At 40.9% G+C, this 21,344-nt stretch overlaps 1 protein-coding gene across 5 annotated transcripts in view; it reads right to left on the reverse strand.

Annotated features, from left to right (window-relative positions):
- Positions 1-21,344, reverse strand: part of il1rapl1a (interleukin 1 receptor accessory protein-like 1a) — a 200,088-nt gene that overhangs the window by 161,343 nt on the left and 17,401 nt on the right. For all 5 annotated transcript variants that reach the window (XM_065962107.1, XM_065962109.1, XM_065962105.1 and 2 more), the window contains exon 2: positions 14,453-14,554. In XM_065962107.1, the coding sequence (XP_065818179.1) occupies positions 14,453-14,534 (82 nt within the window). In that variant the 5' untranslated portion in view covers positions 14,535-14,554. The remainder of the gene's footprint in view (positions 1-14,452; positions 14,555-21,344) is intronic.

The following is a 21,344-nucleotide window of genomic DNA, read 5'->3' on the forward strand; positions in this document are numbered from 1 at the left end:
TTTAATTGAGGGACTAGAGAAAAGAAGAATAACATACTGTACTCACTGCTTAACTGTGTTTCTAGATCACGCTCATTTCAGGTAAATTTACATGCAGTGTGAAGATACCAGCATAATAAAGATCGCTAGCATTAGCATGCTAACACAACAATGCAGCGCGAGTTGTTTTGGTTTCATGCTGGTGCTCAAGGACGACATCTGCTGGATCAAAAAAATCACATATAAAGCCTTTAAAGATTCCAGCTTCTTAATGTTTGAAGACTTAATTTTTCTTACAGTTTACTAAAATATGTTTAGAGTTTTAAACTGTGCAGAATTAACATAACGCATCTAAAGACATAATCTTGGGCTAAATATTTTTCCAGCTTTTGGGTTTTACAAATTAAACTAAGAAAATAACCATTAGTTGTATCCCCAATTCAATCAATCTAAAATAAAACCATGCTGACAAGCATTCAAACGAAGACATGAAGACAGTTTGCTGAAACATCTGTGACACGCTGAACGCTGCATTACAGCCTTAAGAGAGGTTGACGCAGGACATAATCATCTAGGGGCTTAAAGAAGGCTAAAACAAAGACACCTTATTATGCACAAACACACACAGGCTGACAAATACACATGAACAGAATTTGATCCCACAAGTCCATTGTATGGTATACACAGTGAGGTCTGTTCCTGTAATGAGGAAACTCGGAGCTCTATTGATCACATGCAGTGGCTCAGAAGACCTCTGTCAGTCCCTCAGAGCCCACTTTATACAGCCGGAGACCCCGACACAATCCTCTCTCATTTACCACTTTACATCTCTCTCTCTCTCTCTCTCTCTCTCTCTCTCTCGACCCTCCTGCATCTGCAACGCAACGTCCCCTTGATCCATTTCCCCCCTTACACTTTAACCTCCCCCCCCCACCCACCTCCTCTCATCTTTTGTTGCCTCATCTCTTTTGCTTTTCTCTTTTCTCTCCGTGTATCAACCTCCTTATTTATGTAAATCCATTTGCTGTGAGAATGAAGCTTGTCTAATGTCCTGAACACTACTGGATTTCATGCCATTTCTTCCCGGTAACGGTGTAATAATGAAAATGTAAATAGCGTTAAGCTGGGTAGCTTAAGACAACCTCTTAATGAAGGCAGTGAGAGAAAAAAAAAAGAGAGAGAGAGAAGGGGGGAGAGAGAGAGAGAGAGAGAGAGAGAGCGAGGAGGCATTTTTAGCTTCAAAAGCATCACAGGCTACAACATCACATGCGAACCAGCTAGAGAACGGACACTATAGAAATTCAAGATGTGTGGTGAGCGCTGCTTTCAAACGCAGCTTTTCAAGTGACATCTTAAGCGGTATGCTACAAATGTTCTCACTTCAGGCTTTTTTTTTTTTTTGCTATTGTCGCCTGTCAATCTCCAACAAACAACCCCGGCTGCAACCCGAGGAGACGTTTTTTCAGGCTTTTTGTTATGTGTCTCGCTCTGATGTGGCACGGGATAAAATGTAATATTTTGTTAGCATTGATGATATCAATATTCCCTCTGCCTCGTTTGCTTTCTACTCGTTCGCTCTCATCCAGGAGAGAGCGGGAGTGAGGGGGAGGCGGTTATGTAAGAGGGGGATCCATCCAAGGAGGGGGGGGGGGGGGGGGGGGGGCTTCCCTTGAGCTTTTTGAGAGGAAGTGAAAAGGAAAGAGCCAAAGGTGACCTCTCATATGCGGGCTGATGAAAAAGATTAAGTCAGGGAGAGCAGGAGGGAGGGGAAGTGAATAAATGGGGATGATTAGCCATTTCAAACAATGTTTAAGAGAGAGAGAGAGAGAGAGAGAGAGAGAGAGGGAAAAATAGCAGCAGAGAAATAACTGAACACAATGTGAATTAAACCCAAAGAGACTTTTGTTTCAGGACTTTCTCCATGAAAGCTAAGCGATTGTTGTCACCTTGATAATGTCCTGTGCCTGTTCAGAAAAAATTGTGGATCTACATGGACCGCAAAACAGCATGTGTGTCCTTCCTATGCAGCTCAACCTTGGGATAACTCCGCATTAGCACACGAGGCTGTTAAGTCAATCCCAGAGCTACTCAGCCAAACAGACCATTGGCTTGACCTTTGATTGTAAAAAAAAAAAAAAAAAGAGACCTGCCAGGCTGGTGAGTTAATCCTAGAGCCGAGTGGGCCAATCGAGTTGTCAGGCCTGGACCCTTCAGTCAATAACACATTTAGGTCGAACACAAAGGCATGGAAAACACCTGATCCTCGTAACGCATACCTCCACTGAATCACAAAGAAACAACCCAACAGTTCATGTGTACATCTATACGTATGTGCAAAAAAAGAAATAAAAAGGGCTTACCAAAAAAAAGAAAAAGTACAGGAATCAATGAAGGATCAGGGAGTTTGTTAGATAACTTGTTAAAACTGCCTTTTTTTATTGATCGCCATCCGAGCTCAGGCACTTGACAACGTGAATCAGTGGGAAAAAAGGTTATTGTGCAGTCACCAGAACCACCCACATCTGCAGTGGCACAGAAAAAATGAACTCAGTGCTGAACAAGTAGACAAGAGAAAGTGGAAGAAATGGCGTCGGTGAAGGACAAGAGAGGGAGGTGCTGTGGCAACAAGAGGAGCGGAAAGAAATGCAAGAAAATGATCGGAGGGGAATAGAGGGTGATTGAGAGAGATGGAGAAAAAGAGAGAGAGAGGAGAGAGAGAGAGAGAGAGAGAGAGAGCGAGAGCACTATTTACGGTAGATTAGTTGTTATGGTGATAAGCAGAAGGGATGAAGTTGTCAGGGTGATGGGGCTGTGCTCAGCCACTAATGATATGTAAAAATAACTGTGCTTAGATTTTGTCCTACCTTTGTGGGAAAAAAAAAAAAAAACCTATGCACACACAAACATGTTCAGATGAACACACACACGCAGACAAAGCAGTCTGTTGAAGCAGCGCTCCTCTCATTAGCATTTGGAGACATACTCAGATTCCTCCCCCACATTCCCAGCGTGGAGCTCACTTTTTTTCTTTTTTGTAAGTTTTTTGCTTAATGAGGGATGGTAGATGGATACACACACACACACACACACACACACACACACACACACACACACACTGCGGCAGCGGGATGTGTGTGTGAGCGCGCACTCGTATGTGTGTACAGCGCTCGTGGATGTGGTGCTTCTGAAAGGTCTAACAACCGCAGCTGAGTGCATATCACTTTGACAGGAGGAGGTGGCAGGGGACTGTGGGTGATTGTAGTTTAAATGGCCTGGAGGGGGTTTCTAGAATGCTGGTCTTTGTAGTTTTCGCAGCCTGCGGTGAAACCTCTGGGTTTTTCCACAAGACATTTGATGTGATGACAATCAAAGAGCAAGCAAACATATGTATGCCAAGTGCAACAAATAATGATGCGATGGCATGTCGTTAAGGTTACACTATGTGGTCCTTGTAGTCCTAAACAAGAGGATTCACTCAAGTTCTTTAATTTGGTGTTATTTTGATGAACTTGTACTTCAGTATTTACCAAAAAAATGCAACATTTGACTCCACTGCAGTTTTAAGGGGGATATCAGTCATCCTCTGTAACAACCTTTCTATGACAGGCAGAGTCATAATATAGTAAATCAGCTGTCTATTATATATCTAGGAAAAAGTGACAGGTATATTTTGTATGAAATTGTGTTTCTCTTTTGATACTTTCAATACATATTGTTGATAAAATGTAAATGCTTTCACTTAAATAGCAGTACTAAGATTTAATTGTATTAGATTGAATGACAGAATCTCTAAATAAATGTAAAAGTAGAAGGGTTATATGAACTAATGCTTTATTATGAAGCTAACTATTTAAAAGTACGCTCAGTTTACTGCACATTGCACAAATTGCACAAGTTTACTTTTTCTTTAAATTTTATTTTATTTTATTTACCATTTTGTACCTTTTGCACAATTTAGAATTTATTACTGGAAATATTATTTATCTTATTTTTACCTCATTTTATTTTATCTATTTTACCTTATCTTATTTTACCTTATTTTGGTTGTATTGCACCGCGGGACGGAGACAAACGCAATTTCGATTCCACTGTATGTCTGGTACATTTTGAAATTGACAATAAAGTTGACTTTGACTTTGACTTATAATTTCACAAAATGTAAAGTCCGGATACAGAAGATTTCAATATTTCTCTTAATATAATAGAAACAGAAGTTTGATATGCCCAGCCCGCATGAGCTCACATGAGCATCATTAAAACGTTCCAGGGTTCAGAGTGCATAGTAGATCTATTCATTGTCACAAAACAAAAAAGAGAAAACAAAAAGCAAGACTAACCCTTAAATCCTTAAACAGAACATTTTCAGAATCAGAATCGGAATCAGGGTTTATTGCCAAGTACATTTACACATACAAGGAATTTGACTTGGTGTATTGGTGCTAAACAATTAACAAGGATTTAACAAATTTAGCTATTTTGTCTTCTTTTCCAACTTTAACATTAGATACATTAGATTTCATTAACTGTAAATATGCTAAAACACAATGTAAGAAAACTGCTGCAGTGTTTACTTGTACAATGTAGTCATTTCAAAGAGCAATTAAACCCTTCTAACTCCACTTTAATCAAATAAACATGTTCATACTGATGAATAAGCCTACAGACAGGCAAAGGCTTCTGGGAAAATTAGATATCACAGCACATACCTCACACACCTCACCGCTACATCACAACCGTTTAATATGGACTGAATTACCTTCATGTCTATAAAAGCATCTAGTGGTACTTCACCTCATTTACCAACATTTAATTACCCAGCAGTCTATTTGTGTAGTATATAAGCCACACTTATACACACACACACACACACACACACACACACACACACACACACACACACACACACACTGTTACGCCGCTGCATATGCTGAGTATTGCATTATATTTACTTGTGCTACAAACGTGAATGATTCTGCAGCATAATTGCTTCATTATCAGTGAACACCAGCACACACATCAAACCACACGTCTCTCTAATCATCTGGCTCCCTCTTCTACACACACACACACACACACACACACACACACACGGCATCTCCCTGAGCATACATTAACCAGAGGGAGTAATATCCCAGGCAATCCTGTTTATAAAGGGAACCCTTAAGAGGAGATATATAAACCTGCAGTGAGAAAAAAGTAAAGTTTTCAAATCGTTCTCTTAGGTTTTAGTCGTCCCCTGGCCATTGAGAAATGTGTTATCCTCATTTAGAGACCCTACATTTGTTTTGAGTAACACTTTTCTCCAAAAGTGTCATTCCAATGTGTTACAGATACAATCAACAGCCTCCTTGATCTTCCCTTATAAAGCTTCTCTGAGGAATGCTTGGGTTTGAGTCGATCTTGGAACCCCCTGTGGACAGAGGGGTGCGTCTCATATCTTTAAGGATCCCGTCTTGTTCATGTGTAAGTCCTGTTTTCAGATTTTTTTTTGTGTGCTTTCTTTTAACAGCCACACAGATCACTCTATCTAGAATCTTTGCAGTGTGAAAATGTAACTAAAGGAGGTTTCTGCAGCGTGCTGTTAATCACCTACCCTGCGGCAACAGTTTCAGACATTAAAAATTACTCTTTAGAAATAGTCAATCTTGTTGCTGCTGGTCTTGGGTGCTTTTGCAGCTCATAAAAAGGCATCAGTACTCAGTCCAGTCTGTTTCATAACCAGCTAAAAGCTCCACACGGGAGCTTTAAGTAAGCAAAAAAATAATGATGCAGTCAAATGCAGTCCTGTACCTCCCTGTGCAAATCAATGGATTACAGTTTCCTGCATTCACTGACCTATCCTTAGGCTGTGCAGCTGTCGTGATGCCGAGCGAGAGAAAACAGGGCTTCCTATCTACACAATGCACCATCCAGGGGCAGTCTGCTGTGCACAAGAAAGCCATTTAATCTCCAGTAGTCTGCATGTGATCAATCTCCCGGCACAGTGTTACTGCAGCGCGGGCCATTCCTCATCATTTAGAGAGAGAGAGAGAGGTATTGACCAGGCCGGGACAGCATCCGTAGTGCATTTATGTGCGCTGTGAGCCAACAGGGACGAATGAACAAAATTGTCTAGTGTATACGATACAAACCGCTGTTTGTTTCTTTGTTGTGTGTCTGTTTGTTTGCATGCTTATTACGAGAAATGTGGGGTCCTTGGTAGAGGTAAAAAAAAGAGCAGGTTTAACAATAGTAAAGTCAGCTTGTTTGCATATTGATGTCTACTTGGGTGATACAGCAGTGCCATATTCTGTACTTATCATCAATACAACCTTAGTTAGACATTCCTGCTTGGTCGCTAACGTCAAGAAAACTGGCACCAACGACAAGCACATCATTGCTAATTAGAGATTGGCCTGGGAGAGCGATCCAAAAAAAAAAAGAGAGAGGCCAGACCTAAGCTGAAACCACCCTTGGATGGGAAGCTTCATCTTCAGACACATCAAGTCAAATGTTCGCAGGGATCAATCGTCTAACTCGGCCATATATTAGCGCGAACACATGTCAATGCAAACAGCTGATGTGTCAATAAACTATTTTAAACTCTTTTCCTGAACAATTATCTGCAAAGCCTCAGGGCGTGAGTCAGGAATGACAAGTAAAGACATGTTCTCACTACGTCTTATTTGTGTAGGTCATTTAGCTCATCTGCCTGACAGGGGAAACTGTATAGATAGGCACATTTCAGTTTCCAAGTGTCAGAGAGATTGCACCGGTGTGATTTGTGCAATGATAGGCGAGCGCCTAGACAAATAAATTAACTGAATGACTGACTGGATTTTGTCTGCCTGTCCTGGCACTTATCATGAGGTTATTCAGGCGTCAGCTCCAACGAACTTCATCCCCCACACTGCCTTGGGGCCATGTCAGATTTACAGTTATCCATGACGGGCTGTTATCAGGGATTTGGAGCGGGACTTTGCAGAGTCATCTAGAATATTGGCGGTATCGTTTTTTTTTTTTTTTTATCCCCGCTCAGTGAAACAGCAAGAGGCCAAGGTTTGGGATATCACGAGTCACACACACAGAGAAAACTTTTGGATGAATACAATTGTGCACAGTGCATGCATACTTACACACACACTCATACATTTCCTGACATCTCCTGCTGGGATCATTGGGTAGCAATGCTCGGTCAAATTATAGTTTGTAGACAGCAAGCCGACTGCAGCTGCTTTGGGACATTAGACCAGCGGTAAGAGCTTGTTACACTCTCTCTCTCTCTGCAGCTCTTACCCACTTTGACTACATCACTTACTTTCTGAAACAAGCCGAGAACCGACAGAGAGACAACGAGGATTACTTTTTTAAAGGATCAATCTGTTGTTGTTGTTTCTTTTATGGTTAATTTAAAATTCATCAACATACTTTGCTGCAGAGTTTACATTTTTTGGGAAAAAAACCCCACATATGATTTCAATGTTGATTGTTTTATTAAGCACCTTTTAGAATCTGAAAAAAAATATTAATAACTTTTAGAAATCTAGTAAAGAAAACAGCAGTCAAAAGCAGACAATGCTGTAATAAGACTGCAGAAAACATCAAATAACCTAAATGTGCATACAATTCTTTACATATGAGCCTCTATTCCGCAACGGTATTGTGGATATAGATTATGAGGGGTTTAAAAAGACAAAAAAGTATAAATGTGTGTAAGTTATTTCCAGTATTTAAGACAAGAAGATCAATCTAAGACTTAAATCATGTTCCATTTTCATGCATTTGTGGCTTTTATTTACATTGTACCCTAGAGCAGAAGTCAATAATCCCATTAAAGGCGATTGATTCAACTCAAGTGTGCTACATATTTACTGTAAAATAGTGCCTCTACTGCTTTAAGTGTAAGACAAAGCGCGGCTCCCTGTTCTTGCATTAGAAGCTGAGTGCAGATTGTTGTTTTCCACTGCAGCATGTTCACTCATCCCTGCAGGCTGTGTTTAAAAGCTATTATTCCAGCTAACAGACCGGTCAGCAGGCCTTGGATGTGTTTAGTGTTGTGCATTGTCTGCCCTCTCTCATGACATTTGGAGTGCATAAATGGACAAAGTGTTCATGCAATGTTTATTTTTTTTGGTCTCTGTATGGGACAGCAGAGGCGGCCCGTCGCTGTGATGGTGCACGGTCACAGCTGTGAGCAATTCATAAGCAGGGCCATTGTCTGTTTGTGTCCCAGCTGTGTGTCTGGGGCAAAGGAAAACATACAATGAGCCCTGTGGACAATTCTCATGATGATGCACAACATTCAACCTTTGACCGGGTGACAATGACGGATGGGAAGGTGGTGTGCATTTCCCACATGGGGAGCCACAGACAGAATCTGAGGTGCTCTATGTAGTTTTTTCACCATATCCCTGTGAATTTTAACTACAGGTTTGTAGCCAGTATGTCCTCCTTCTAAGTTTTGATTATGGTGTGGAGTAGTTTGTTTTGACCAGAGAAAGGTAGGCGGTTTTAAGGCACCCCCCCCCCCCCACACAGTCTTTTTGCCTCGTTCGCCCCTCGGTTGTTGCAAACCAACAGATTTTTCAGCAATGAAAGCGGGCAAGTGAGCTGTTTCAGAGATAACTGATTCTACCCAACCTAAAAAGCCTTCGCATTTTCTAATAAGCTCAATGACCATAAACGTTCTAAAACTAAAATAAATATTGGAAGATGCTTTTGAAAAATGAAGTGAGGTATGAAAACAGAAGGTCAGATGCAGAGCTGGCTAAACACTGAAGCTTCAGTGTCAGCGACATGGCAACCTGTGTGCACAACGCTTCTAGGGAGGAGGGGGCGGGGAGAGACAGCTCTCTCCAGTTTCTTTAATTTGGACTGCAGTACACATTTTAAATGCTTGGTGTTAGAGTTACATATTGCTCCTTTGTGGCAACTGATCCTTGGTTCAAATTTACTCAATAAGTGGCTGGCTGTCATTTGATGTCATATGGCAGTCTATATTGACAGTGAAAGTGTATACACTGTAAGATAAACACCAGCTGTCACAAAGGCAATGGAAAGTGATAGGTTGAGGGAAAGCATCCAGATACTATCATGGGCTATATGGTCAAATTAGCATACATGCCAATCTTATCAAGCTGGCAAGCAATATTGTGAGCTAAGATCCATTAAGACCAAAGCAAAGGCTTTAAGATAATAAGAATGTGCTGTTTGTAAGTGCCAAATATCAAAATGCAAATTGCACATTTAATTAACAAATATGTCCAATTAATATTGATATTTCTCTGAAAGCTGTGCCAATGAGGTTTTATTTCCATATCTGCAGGACGATAGCAGAAAGTTGGCAGGCAGTGCTAAAAATGGATTCCAAAATGAGGGACACTCCATGTTTAAGGACAAAGTTTTGAATCATATCTCAACTAGTCCCCGGTATCTTACTTTTTACCATGAGCCCAGGGCAGACATGTCGAGGTTGATTCTTGAATTAACATGAGTGGTTGAGGTTGGTCATGGACCAAAGATGGATTTCCATATCAGAACATCTTTAGACTATTACAGAAACAGTATAAGTGGCTGATTTCCAAAGGTCCTAAGTCACCAGTCTTCCAAAATGTTGTACCCTCTTTGAAAAAAGATCATTTTTGACTTAGAAGCAGAAAATACTAAGCTGAGGATAGCCTATGACCTACTGATAATTATGATTCAACTCCAGATGTGTGCAGGTTGATAGCAGGGGAAGCTGATCGGGATGAGAGCAGGTGTTTTGGTGAACCAAGGGAGTCCAGCTAAGGCTTCAATCTAAAGAGGAACAGCTTTTTTTTCGGTTGACCAGCTCTTATTGCAGCTTCACCCCGAACGCTAGTGATAATCTCCTTGACTGATCTCGGCTCAAGCTCTGATTCAGTGCAGTCAACAGAGAGGTGCCAGCAGGTGATAGAGCAGATCCAGAGGGGGGGATTTTTCTTATTTTGCTCTTTTTTTCCCAGCTTCAGACATGTTCAAGATTCTTACACTATACACAAAGCCAGAGGTTTTATCTTCCCCTGAACACACAGTGGATTACGATGTGAACTTAATTCCTCTTAATCAACCATCTTGATAATAAATGAAAGATGCTTTAATGAAGTAATCATTGTCCAAAAGTATGTCCTTAAGTAGTGTACTTTGTCTTAGAGATAGAGATAGAAATCAATCATTTGGCTTATAATTCTAATTAAGTAAAGAGACACTGTCAGATAAAGGACAAACTTACTGATCCGAACTGTCATAGATTTATTTAAAGTTGATCTAATCCATTTATCCTTTCAGAAACTCTTTCAAACAAGATTTTCTGGATATCTTCTTTTGGATCCCCAGTTATCTTGCACTTGACAACCAGTTGTCTACACACTACATCACAATGTTGTGTGAAAACCACCGGGTCTTTTGTTCCGTTTTTATCCATATTGAACATCCTTCAGCCCACTGCAAGCTGGTAACTAACTGGGGTTTGAGAAAAGACTGAGATCTTGTCTTGTCTGATCAAAGTCTGGGGTTTTAAGGGCTATGATCCCCAGAAAAAAAAGGCTGAAACTGGAAGACTTAGGTCTGACTGGTCCAGATCTCACCATGATGGAAACAATTGGAGTCTGATGGGTGGACCCTGACGGCATATCTCTGTAAGAGAGCTGCTCACAGTCCCTGAGAGTGAATCATACACCAGGTCAAGAAAGCCGTGGTCAGACCGCTGAACAATCAAACCCGGGTTAGAGGACACATGGAGCAGAGTGCCTGTGTGGAGTAAAACAAACCTTCATTTGCAGCCGCAGAGCAGGTTCTCGGTCAAATACAAGCTGTGTATAAACAGCCCTTACATTTACCCACAGAGGTGTGCAAACACATAGCCAACAGAAGCCAACAACAGCAATCTGCCCAATTCCAATATCCAATTCTTTAGAGCCTGGTTGATCATTAAAACCATGAACAGTGCCAAGCATGCAGGAACAATGAGGGAATAAGAGACACATGCAGCCTGCACACCTTTGGGAAACTCATTAGTCCAGGTAATACAGGCCGGAGCAGACCCCACACTGACTAATTATAGGATTCTGGAGTGCTACAAACTCTGGGAATGCCATCTGGACATTCGGAGGAAAAATCAATTGAAGAGCTGCTTCTTCCATTGTCTCTGGAGGGCTAATCAAGCACTCATAGCTGATCCCCCCCAACCATAACTATTCAAGGTTGTCGAGTCAAATTCCCCACTTTTCCTGCTATCCTTCAGAAACAATAGAGAATTCCCATCTGATACCCAATGATGCACAAACAATTAATTAGTACTGCAATCCAAACAAAGTCTTTGTCCGTCCCAAACTTTATTTTCTCTCTCTCTCTCTTTGTTTCATTAAATGACTTTTTAGGATACAACAGTAACAATGACTTACATGACACTGACCTAAGTGAATGTCTGTTGTTAGATGGGGTATTATTTGTTTAAAAAAATGGGGGACTTACAATTGATTAAAGTACATAATAAAACACTGAAATTAAATCACTTAGACTACCTGCAGTGACAGAATATAGCGGGGCTTTCTTTTATATCTAGAGAAGCATATGTCAAAAGAAGACTTTTACACAAAGTAATTAAATACTAAAACTAATTTTAATATCATGCCAACGACTAAAATTAAAGGATTCCCCCTCTGATTCATCTATAAATAATTTGCAAGAATCAATGTGAGTAAGACAAATGGATGTAAAAATGTGTGTAGATGACATGCATTTGTTTTTGTTGTTATCCCTTTGGGTATTTAAAAGAGAGACTAAGAGGGATAAAGAGAAAGTGACTGACTACATGTCCCACATTACTAGTTTAATGTGAGCCTGTCTGGTTTTCTAAATGCCTTCATTTATAACGTTACAGGCAGACGGAAAAGCCTTTCAAAGTGCCATTAAGTAGCCAAACTGCCCCCTGACACTCCATCACCTCTTGACCCCTCAGCTGGGAGGTAATATTGACTTCACTGCTGTCGATATTTGAGCAGAGCACCCAGAGGAGTCACTTGATTGATCTGATGTGCTGTCCTGTCTCTGATCTATATGGAAATCCTCTGTGGACCAAAGTGTCCGACCACAGAGGTACTCATGTATGTGTGTGTTAGCAGGTATGTGAGAACCCACAATAACACACCTAAACATATAGGTTCATGTACCTTTTGCACAATACGCCATATTGGTATGCTCTGACTGTACGAACACCTAATTAGCCACGTGAATGCAGTCAATTAACTATTTAATGACAGGTCAATAGTTGGACAAAGATCAAGTTAAATTCCAATAAATGACTCTTATTGTGTGACAGGATTCTATAACCATAAGACAGAAAGCTTGTTATGACAATTTAATGACCATCTGTGTTCATATATGTAACTTAGCTGGGTAATTACACAATAGATTTGAGAGTACAAAATTGAAGAATCAGTGTAGTTCATTGATCTTTTGTGGCATTCTTAAGGGCCTGATTACTTCAATAGGCCGATTTCACTGACATGAGGTTGGCCTTGTGTCTAAATGATAATTTTAGCTAGTAATAGGAATGGTTATTCACTTTTAAATTGACTTATAGTACAATATCAGGCACCCAACTTATACTTAAACTATTTACTGGTATCTATTGGCCATCCCTTGCCAACACAATGGGTGAATGGATGGCTTGTATCTACAAGCTCTTTTTAATGTACTTTACGAATCTTTTATTTGTATCTGGAAGCTAATACTTGGTGGGCTCACAACATATAGAGCATCAAGGAATCCCCTTTAAAAATGACAAAGTTCCCAATATATAATGGTTTCAATTGCTGGGCCTTACTAAATCTTTGCAAATTTTTAGTCTCATGATCATTGTTGTCAAATCCATCCCAACAGTGCTGATATACTGCAGGCACATAAAGAGCTCTAAAGAAAAGAGATTGGTTCAGAAACAGTTACAAGACGAGGAGTGATTGTGCAAAAAAAAATTATTTTGAATAAAGGAAGGAAAGTTTATTGCCTATGGGAGAATGAAGTTAATTCTACCGTAAGCAATCTAGCTAACAATGCTGAAAATATATGGTTAGGAAATCTTGCTAGAATGGAGTATATTTTCAACCTCTTTCACTAAGTCTCTATTAAATTTAGTTATGTATTATCCTAACATAGTCGTTTTGCTACAATATAACAAATGCACTCTAATTAACAGGCCTACAATGTCATCAATCGTTGGATTTAAATAATCTAAATCTGTGCTGTTAAATTACTTGATTACAATACATCTTTAATCGGTGTAAGGTTAAGAGTGTCTGTCATCTTTGTCAGTGACCATCTTCTTTTCTGGCTGAAGCACAATATTCATTTAGTTGCCCTCTTGCTCTTTGTGTCTGTGCCCGTCTACTGAGCGTGCGTCCTTCAATACAAAACCTTTATCTAAAGGTCAGTCCTTAAACCTTTAAGACATGCGCACACATGTCTGCACCACAAACAAAACACACACTGACAACAGTAAATTAGTATGCAAGAGAGCAAACACGAACACACCCATGTGCACACTCCTGTACTAAAACATGGATTTGAGGGATAAATGAGAAATAAATGGGACTTATCTTACTTTAATATAGCTTTTGTCAGACTATTTCAACAACTGAAAATTATTCATTCAGGTTGTTTTTTTCCAATGAAGCACAGGACCTACTTTTCTCAGCATTGGCAACTTGTCTTTTCAGTGCTTTAACTGCCGGGTCTGAATCCCTATATGTATTCCTGTCATGAAAACTTTCTTCCCTCAATCTTTTTGCTCCCCATTTTCTCTTTTGACCTTTGCATTTGTTCACAATTGATGCTCAATTTGCTGGCATTTAGAGCCAAAATGAGTTTCACGGTAACCCTTGGTGACCCTGTCACTGAGCAATTGGATCGTTTGGTAGCTGTCACTCTCTCTGGATTGAGGTAGGTCTCGCTAATTCTAAGAAGTACATTGTATAACTTTTCATTAATTTGCATGCTCTTCACCTGAGATGCAGGTGAAAAACGTCGAAATTGCTCATTCCAATTTTCCTATGTGAGTCATTCTAACACAAGCGTGAGAGGGACAGCTTCCTATGCAATTACCTGTCTTTCATGATTTGAACAATCGCTTTTAAAGCATGCAACACACACCAGTGAGACACTTGTGTTTTCAGTAAACACCATACACACCATAGGACCAACTTTTCAGCACAATGCCAATCACCAATTTTACATCTCATCTATAAAACAAAGTTCCCTAAATAATTTATTTTATTTATCGCTATAATGAAGATATAGCCTCCTGATGATATAAACAGCAGTGAAATACCATTCATGGTGGACGGATACCGTTTAATGCTGGCAAAAAAAACTCGCTCAAACTAGTACATAAAAACAGTTGAAGATAATAACACACAGGGGGAGCATGCACAGGCCTTAGACTGGGAGGCAATATAAATGACAGAAGGACACATACCTGAGCCTCTCTTAGAGACTACCTTTACACTCCTGGACAGCGTGATGTACAGCAGGATCAGCAGAGGGCTGGGAGGTCTCATCTTCCCCCCGTCCTCACAGCCTGGAGAAGAAGAGCAGGGAGAAGAAGGGGTGACAGGAGAGAGAATAGGAGAAAAAGAACAATCAGTCACTGCCAGTATACAGGAAATCAACTACCTCATTGTTGCTTCAAGACAAGAGTAAGTGTCCGTGTGGAGGATGTTCTGAAATCGCCCAAACACTGACGCAGCTAGAAAATACACACTATTGGACAAACATTTGCACACAATGCACAGAAAGATACTCAATTGGTCAATCACATAAGCATACCATTTTGCACATGCCCCTAGGGGGTCTTTCTTGTAATGATTTTCTCTCACATGTCATCACAGCGAGGATATATTTCACGAGAAACCATTCCCTGAGATGCTGACGAATCAATAAAGAAATAATTAGATGTAAAAGAAACACCACTTTCAATCTCCAGCTTTATTAAAAAAAAAAAAAAAACAGGAAGGGATCCTTGGATAAAAAATGTAAAATGATCTCCTTGTGACTCACAGAGATGCGGCAAATATTCCACCCATATCCCTTATCGAGTCATACATCATATTAATTGATGGAGGTGCCTCATTCTCTACTCCTCGTCTTCTCTGAGTAAATGACATAATCTAACATGTAGTAATTATCCTCTAATAGCCAGCTCCTGAAATAGAGCTGCTGCTGCTGTTTTATGTTAACTGAGAAAAGGAGAAACACTCATCAAAGCAAACTTGGAGCGATAACCGATGGCAGCACCCTTCAATATTAATCACGTAGCTGTAATTAAAGCTTAAAATACAAACACGTGACAAATGAAGTGAAAGTGAAGAAAATGAAAGTTTAAAAGGATCGTCAAGTTGTTTGAAAAATTGGAGATTTTGGGAAATGAACTTGTTTTTTCTCTGGGAAAGCTGGGAAGATTGATGCCTCTCATTGTTGTTGTTTTTTGTTAGAGCTAATGCAGTTGTTGTTTTAGCTTAGGCTAGCACACAAAAAGAAAACAGGATATATCAGCTATAGCTTTGAGGGTGACACAAAGTCCACATACCACATCGTCTAAAGCTTAGACCTCTGAAATAATCAACCAAACTGTTTCTTGGTTAGCAGAGGCTCAGCTGGTCGTTAATGTCCTGGCTATCTAACATTTTGGCTAACTACAGTTTTTTAAAGATTTTATTGATTGGACAAGATATAACATGGGGGCTGGTGGGTAAATGTTGTTGCCTTTACGATGTAGACAAGCTTACTGTTTCCACCTGCCTCCATTCCTTTTACAAGCTAAGTTAGCTCGTTGCTGTCAGAAGGTTCATATTAACAATGATGTGTGTCGTAGCAAACACTTCATCTTACTCAATGTAAGGAAAAGACCCAATGCCTTGTTTTAAGCAGACCAGTCAGGGGGGTTGTAATGTCACAAGTACCCGACAACCCGACAGAAAAATGTGATTGGAGGAAAAGTGCCCATGCAACTGTAGCTAGATCTATGTTTCTGTCAGTCTAACTGCAAGACAAAGAGAACACAACGCAAAGCAAATTAACCCAATGAACCAGAAAGGAGGAGATCAGGACCCTGGCCTTTAGAGACAGAAACTAACGGCACAGAATGCCAGAACCAGGAGGGGACTGTGGAGTCTGCGGCAAGTCATGTGCACTCCAGATTAGCATAGCTAATGAAAGGAGCCTCTCTCAGTGTGTGTGTGTTTACACGGTACTCGCAGAGTCCCGCTCTAAAAGAAGCCTTTCTCTGCTCCTCGATCAAATCCTACGAGGAAACAACATTCAAGTCGATAAACATCGCTCTGCCAATAACATTCTGGCAAATGCCACAGCTCAAGGATTGGCTCCTCTTTTGTTCGGCTAAAATGCCTTTAAAAACAATTGCCAATAAGCTGGCCGGGTTCTAATTGTGTGTTTTTTGACTGCAGCTGTAACACCACCGCAAATTCATGCTTGTGTTCATACTCAAAAACACCAACCAGAAAAACTCTCTAAAGGTCCAAATCCTTCAGAGGTCGGTTCAGATTTTCAAAGACCTCCCTCCTAATGACCATATCCCTCTTTAAACACTTCCTGCGGCCATTGCTCCACTTTACTTTCCCAGAAATTCAACAAGAAAAGCATAACGAAAGGGAATTGCGGCTACCAAACACACAATGACAAGAGTATAAAATTGAAAAGTCAAGAAAACACTAGGACCACTGAGACCATAACCAGGCACAGAGACGCAGAAGAAAGGGAATAAAAAAGGAGAAACAGACGATAACACCATTACAGCTCCATGGTTTTTCAATTTTCTATTGGTGCTGAGTTTGTTCAATGCGGTTCAGACTGTTATAAACATCAAATAAAATTGCAACACCAAAAGGGTTGGAGATCATTTGATTTTGGTGGCGTCCAGATGTCTGGTGGTGAAGATTTGACATTCATTTTGGCTGGGGACCTTTGATGCCTATCTCCCCTAAACGGTACACTCAAAACTGTCCAATAAATAATGCCAAAAAAAGAGAAGATTTCATTACATGCTGCAGATACAACTTGATTCGCCTCAACATAACTGAATGATTGGCAGAATGTTTCTGTAGCTGCAGGATGGAGAGGTTCGGCCCGTTACAGCCTGATTCAGCAGAACAATGCCAGCAACCTTCCTCTTTGTCCCCGATCATGTCACGCCTTCACAAGCTCAGTGGGCTTTGGGTCCTGCCAAGCCATGACATCACCGTCCTGCCACCCTCAAACACAGAGGGGCATTGTGCCCATTGCGAAACACCCCCAATACACCCAACACACCTCGTCTCACCTCTCCTTCCCCATTCATTTCAACCATTCACAAATCAATTGAAAATTCTGCACAAAAAAAGCATTCAAAAGAGCTACTTCTGAGAGTTTAGAGCTGATCGGCTCACCCCATGGAACTTACTTCTCAGGGTTCTCCTCGGCTGGAAGGACTGGTACAAAGTATTCACACATTGAGCATCATTATTTCAACAAAAATGAACTGCAACCGATTCATCCGGCACTCATCTGGCCTCGTCCGATAGAGTCTGAATACATCCTACACATTTTATTGTTTCCAGGGCAACATGGGAAAACTCTCTGATGCTGAGCTGCCATCTCTCTCTCTCTCCTCCAAAATTTCACACATGCCTGATATAATACATCTGGTTAAGGAAAACTTTTTTTTTCTGTAAAAGAAGCGTACAGATGTAATAGTAGTCAGGACACATTTTGTACATCTTGTTCTACAACATTCATCGTTGCATGTACTCTTAACTAAAGCCAAGCTTTTTTTCCCTCCGAGGCGTCAGGAGCAGGTGTGTTTGAGGAGGCCCACACAGAGGCAATGGCGTGATATCCACGCTTCAGCGATGCATGAAGCATGCACACATCATCACACACAGTAGCACACGTAGCGTTTGCCTGCTGCTTTTTTTTTAACCAGAAAATTAGGGACATGGCCCTGCACCGCCTGCCCTGACAAAGTAGAGGAATTTACTGTGTGGTGCCATTGTTATGGGACTCTATCTCCCAGGAGGGCTGTATATCTTTCCCCATCTTCCCTTAATGTTTCCCAGTTCAATTATCACCTCATGCTATTTGTTGCTAGCACACTCTGTCTGCTTTGTGCAAGCAAGTGTTGTGTATGTGTGTGTGCATGCGCACTTTGGATGTCGTAATTGTTTTATCTCCAGAGAAGGAACAGGACACACACATCCACAAATAACAAGCAGCCTAAAACCACAAGCACTCTCCAGCTCTGGTAAGAATGCAGTTGTGCCATCTTAAGGCAGAGAAGGAAAAAAACCTCCGCCATCTTGGCACGGCGAGCTGTGGATGATTGATCATGTGATTTAAGGATTTAATCCAATTTGAAGGCTGCCTGCGCTGTGGTCTTAGGTAAAGCACATCTTCATAGCATTTACAAGACTGTGGCTGTGTGCCCTGACAGGACAAGAAATGCAGACGGTTAAAAAATGTGCATTTGACAAAATAATTCATCCAAAGCATCACACTGTTACCTCAGAGTCATGATGCATGATGGTTTTAAAACTACACACTGGACCATCTCTTGTTTTTTCTTGCATGTTGTAATTGTGCACAGAGCCAGGTGTGGAGTACTGAATGTACACAGCTGTAAACACAATGAATTAACCTTTCTCTCACATGCACATTACAAGACCAGTGGTGGGTTTTTTTTGATAAATATTGCATGAGTCATAACCGCTGAATATTAAATGAGAATTCGGCAGGTTGAAAACATTTCCTTCAGCTGCATTCAGATCATAAGCCCCCGGTATCATGAGACGAGAATATGTATGACGAGATAGCAGCCTCCATCCTATAAAGTTTTACATTATTTATACGCTTTAGGCCGACTGAACGAGGAAGACACACAAACTGAGCGATAATAAAAGGGTTGAAGTCAAGCGAGGAGTTTAAAGGGGAAAAGTCAGAATTACCTAGCGATGAATGCGATGGACGACTGCTGTTATTTTGTTCTTTGTTGGTAGTTTTATCTATGCAAACATCAGATGCCACACCAGAATGGAGAGCAGCAGTAGACAAAGAAGAATAGTGTACAGAAAGAAAGGGGACACACACACACACTCACAAACACACACACAACAAGTGAATGAGTCATAGGGGTTTCTGTGTGTCACTGTGTCAAATAGACTCATGCTGGGATTGCGAGTAAATGCCACAGCACACTGCAACTCTGCTTCCTGTACGTCTACCTGCTCCTTTCTGAGCCATGTGGCACACGTGTGTGTTTGTGTGTTTCCTCTGCTGTGTGGCAGATGTGTCACAGTGTGAGTCAGGTCCCAGGAGCGTTATTCTGCAGCAGCAATGCGAATCACTGCCTCTGAATACAAAAAAAAAAAAAAAAAGCAATGCTGGTAGGCTGAGTGGGCATTCTTTAAAAAAAAAACCCACATTTGACCGCGTTTGACCATGGCCAGCCCTCGTTAATCTCCGGAGGCTGGCCATAGGTGGTTAGAGTTAACGAGCAAGGTGCGCCGAGCTATGCCCTGCCTCAGTCCCAACATGCACCTCTTCACTGAGTGAGATTAATTACCACGGTATCCTGAGCCAATCCGATACCTCCCGCTGCTCTGTGTAAACCCACAGATACTGTACACGCACTTCAAAAAAAAAAAAAAAAAAGAAAACCGCACATACAACTCAACACAGTGTGCATAATTAATTAAAAGAGCTTCCAGGCAAGCTGAATCCGTGCTCACATGATCAGTCAAGAGCAGAGCTTGTGGCTTGTTGCGAGGGAGGTCCGAGGTTCAGACACATTCCACCAACCGATGAAGCATTTTTCCTGCAGTGGTTGTTGATTGCTTTCAGCTATACGCCTCCCCCCCTCCCCCCCACCCCCCTGCGCTCAGGCCCATTGTCAGCTGTCCAAGGATGACTGGCTACAGAGACCCTCTCATGCTTCCAGTCAATACGAGCCTTTGATGGAGAGCAGGGGCCAACCCTCTCCTCACCCATTTAGTGTACACATCCCACCAGGGGCAGCCAGACCAGCGATGACACACTGATCAACTAAAAACCCTGTCAAACACACACACACACACACACACCAATACAAGAACTAGCAAGCTGGTTAACAGACTTTGGTATGTTTAGCTTTGATATAAATTCAGACGTCCTTAGTTTTTGTTGTGATGTGATTAAATAAAATAAGATCCAATGTCTATCATCAACTTTAGCTTTCTGGAATCTTTTAAAGGAAGAAACGACCTGAAAAAAACTGTGTAGAAGGGGCTTGTGTTTCAAACGTCTCTGAATTTAATAAATCTGGCTAAGTGTTTTGAATGTAGCAAAAGAGATAGAAAAGATGGTACTTCATCACACAGTCCAACAAATCAACCATTTACAGACCCACACTAAAACATTTTAAGAATCTCAACAGTTTTGAGAGACATGAAAACAAAGACTCTTAGATCTAACAGTTTACAGCGTGTGAAGAGCGACGATATGACCATGACAGCACACCACACACTAACAGATTGAATTCATGATCAAATAGAGTCCCAACACTCAAAACTGGAAATCTCGCAAAAAATCTCTCGAGGACAAGTTTAAGTAAACGACCATGGCTGACAACCAGCAGGAAAACTTTTTAGGCTTTTTTTTTATTTTTATGGACGTTTAAAAAGGAAAATGGCAAAACAATGTATAAAGACATATATACAAACATGGGCTGTGCGTGTTGAAGCCCCGAACTGAAGGTGAGTGACAATATATTTGCAGCGACCGTTTCACTTCTTTCTTCAGACATCTTCCCAATCGGTCAACGTGTTGTTTATCTCACAATCCACAGAGTGCATATCTCAACTGCCCTTGGGGTTCCTCCCTCACAACAGAAGATCACATTTTTAAATACTAAACATGTTCAATACCCCCCTTATGGGATAATGCTTAATCAACACATCTTTAAAGGCTTTATATGCAAAACAACTCGCGCTGCATTGTTGTGTTAGCATGCTAATGCTAGCGATCTTTATTATGCTGGTATCTTCACACTGCATGTAAATTTACCTGAAATGAGCGTGATCTAGAAACACAGTTAAGCAGTGAGTACAGTATGTTATTCTTCTTTTCTCTAGTCCCTCAATTAAACAACTTTTATACACGAGGGGAGGAGTCAGCCGGCCGTCCCAGCGATGTAAACAAAGTGAAGATAGGACTCTGAAAACTCTGAAAACATCACAGACAGTGGGACTCGGGTGTTACACCCATTGTAGACAATCATGACTCACAGAGTTATTTTCAGAGGAGATACTTGATTTATATTATATTTAAGTGTGAAAAATCAC

Source organism: Labrus bergylta, chromosome 13 (assembly GCF_963930695.1).
Source record: "Labrus bergylta chromosome 13, fLabBer1.1, whole genome shotgun sequence".
Taxonomy (NCBI): Eukaryota; Metazoa; Chordata; class Actinopteri; order Labriformes; family Labridae; genus Labrus; species Labrus bergylta.